The sequence below is a fragment of the Formica exsecta genome, unplaced genomic scaffold (assembly GCF_003651465.1).
Source record: "Formica exsecta isolate Colony F162 unplaced genomic scaffold, ASM365146v1 scaffold5314, whole genome shotgun sequence".
NCBI classification, from domain to species: Eukaryota; Metazoa; Arthropoda; class Insecta; order Hymenoptera; family Formicidae; genus Formica; species Formica exsecta.
The window spans coordinates 1-2,088 of record NW_021852557.1 but is presented as its reverse complement, the minus strand read 5'-3'; the positions used below and the strand labels follow the sequence as shown (position 1 = coordinate 2,088).

Genomic DNA, 2,088 nt, shown 5'->3' with positions numbered 1-2,088 from the left:
AATGTTTTCTTCACTATTGTTTCCGTCAATATTTTCTTTCGCTCTCTCTCTCTTATTTCTCTGTGTTGCAAAGCGTAACCACTCTGCAACTATATTTTCGAATTCAGTTTCCGTGCATGTGGTATAATGCGACGTTACCTGTCCTGAAAAAAGAGAAAATATAATTAATAAAATTGTTATAATAAAATATGATTTGTAGTGTTAACACATCTCTATAACATACTTTTAATCATTTTTATAAAATGTAAGTTTGAGACTCTGAAATTATTTCGTAGTCCTTTCCAAGAACATTTCATAGAACACTCATTTGTTAAAGTTTTCCTCAGGATACGATGGATATTATCTCTGGCGTTATTTCCACCCGTTTTTGATAAAAACTCTTTCTATGAAAAAAGAAGAAAAAATAAGTAAATAAATGTGACATGTATTTAAATTATGTATTTAAAGTGATCATAGTAATAAAAAATTTCTATATCGTTATCAATGTGCTAATCTTGCTAAAATTTTTGTACTTACAAATTGTCTCACAGCTTCAGCTGATATTTTCAGTAGTGCATCAAACTCTTTTATAAGTTCAATTGTTGTTAATGGTAAGAATGGCGCTATGACATCATCATTAATTTTTTCAGGACTTAACGCGCGGTGTTTAATGGCCCTTTCTATTTTTAATAATCGTTGCTGCAAATCTTTTAATGTAATATTTGCTACTGCTTGCATACGCAACATTTGTTGTATACTATCTGCAATATGATCAAAAAAATTATATACACAAAATGATAACTTGTGAATTGAATACAAATAATATACAAAAATAATTTACCTTTTATATTAGAGATATCTTCTAAGTTTTGAATCGGTGGAGCGTTCCCTATAAAATTAAAGTTTGTAGTTTTACAATTAATGCTTTACAATTAATGGTGATTTTAATATTGTAATTTATATACCTTGTAATATTATGGGTACATTGTACAGATTGGAATATTCATTCTCCTTGTCTCCCATATCTGTTGTTATCAATAATTCATTTTCTTCTTCTGGAAATGTATAAATTACCATGTGTAATATTACTGTAATCATTTACATATTTTTATCATAAAGAAATACCATTTTGTGAAGTAATAATTTTGTTGTGTCTGTTGTCATTATTAATTTTTAAGATCTTGTTTTGTTGTTCTTTGTTAATAAAATCCAAGTTTGGAGGACATGATGGTAGTTGCTGAATAGTGTTGGTGGTTGCCTGAACAGCAGTTTTAATTTGTTTTTCTATAAATAGGATCCAATATTTGTATTCCAATATTACATTGCAAGGATTCGTGAACAATAACAATGCAAAATAGTTATATGAAAATTATGCTATAATATAAAGGAAATATGCATTCGCTTTGCACATTTTCATGTTGATAGCATCAATCTATCTTTATTGCTCATTATATGCTGATAAAGATAGAATAATGCTTTCAGTACGAAAGTGTCCAAAACGGACGCAATTATAGTAAAATATGTGTCAACGGTACTTTACTTTTCGTATATTTTCGAGGTTGAGATTGATGATCATATTCTTCTTCATCGCTGAAACGACTATACAAAATACGTTGCCTCTTTCCTCGGCCCAGTCGTTCTTCGTCGGTTGTGCTATAATTAGAATCTGCTGCATTCTTTCTAAACTTGACGATTATATATTAATGCAAATACTTACTACAATATTTTACGATATCCACTTCATAACTATTCCATGTAGAATCGGGACTTTCACAGTTTATTATTAATGTTGCACTGTTTGCCGTTCGAGGTGGCCACCAACATTGCTGAATATCCTCCTTATCTTTAAAAAGCCATGCTGTTGGAATTTCAGAATATGTAGAATCTGATAAAAATTTAACTACTGCATATTTCTTATTTTCACAACTCATCTTGTGGAAAATGTGGGAAATGTATAACGTTTCAAAAACTGAAAACAGAAATTAGTTCGTAATAACATCAATAATTTTAAAAACAAAATGAAATTGAACATAATATTTTTAATGGAAACAAAACTAAAATTGCTGTAAGATTAATTTTCTTGTCAAATTTGTTCTAACATTGATACAT

General features: G+C 29.0%; 1 protein-coding gene across 1 annotated transcript; it reads right to left on the bottom strand.

Moving 5' to 3' along the window:
• Nucleotides 1–3: 3 nt before the first annotated feature.
• Nucleotides 4–1,910, bottom strand: LOC115241895 (the record flags this gene model as incomplete). Its single annotated transcript, XM_029817854.1, has 8 exons — nucleotides 1,710–1,910; nucleotides 1,520–1,664; nucleotides 1,105–1,263; nucleotides 945–1,034; nucleotides 821–868; nucleotides 517–740; nucleotides 224–383; nucleotides 4–143 (listed from the first exon to the last, which is right to left on the bottom strand). Coding segments are annotated over exons 1-8 (1,167 nt in total), but the record flags the coding sequence as incomplete, so codon positions are not given.
• Nucleotides 1,911–2,088: the final 178 nt, after the last annotated feature.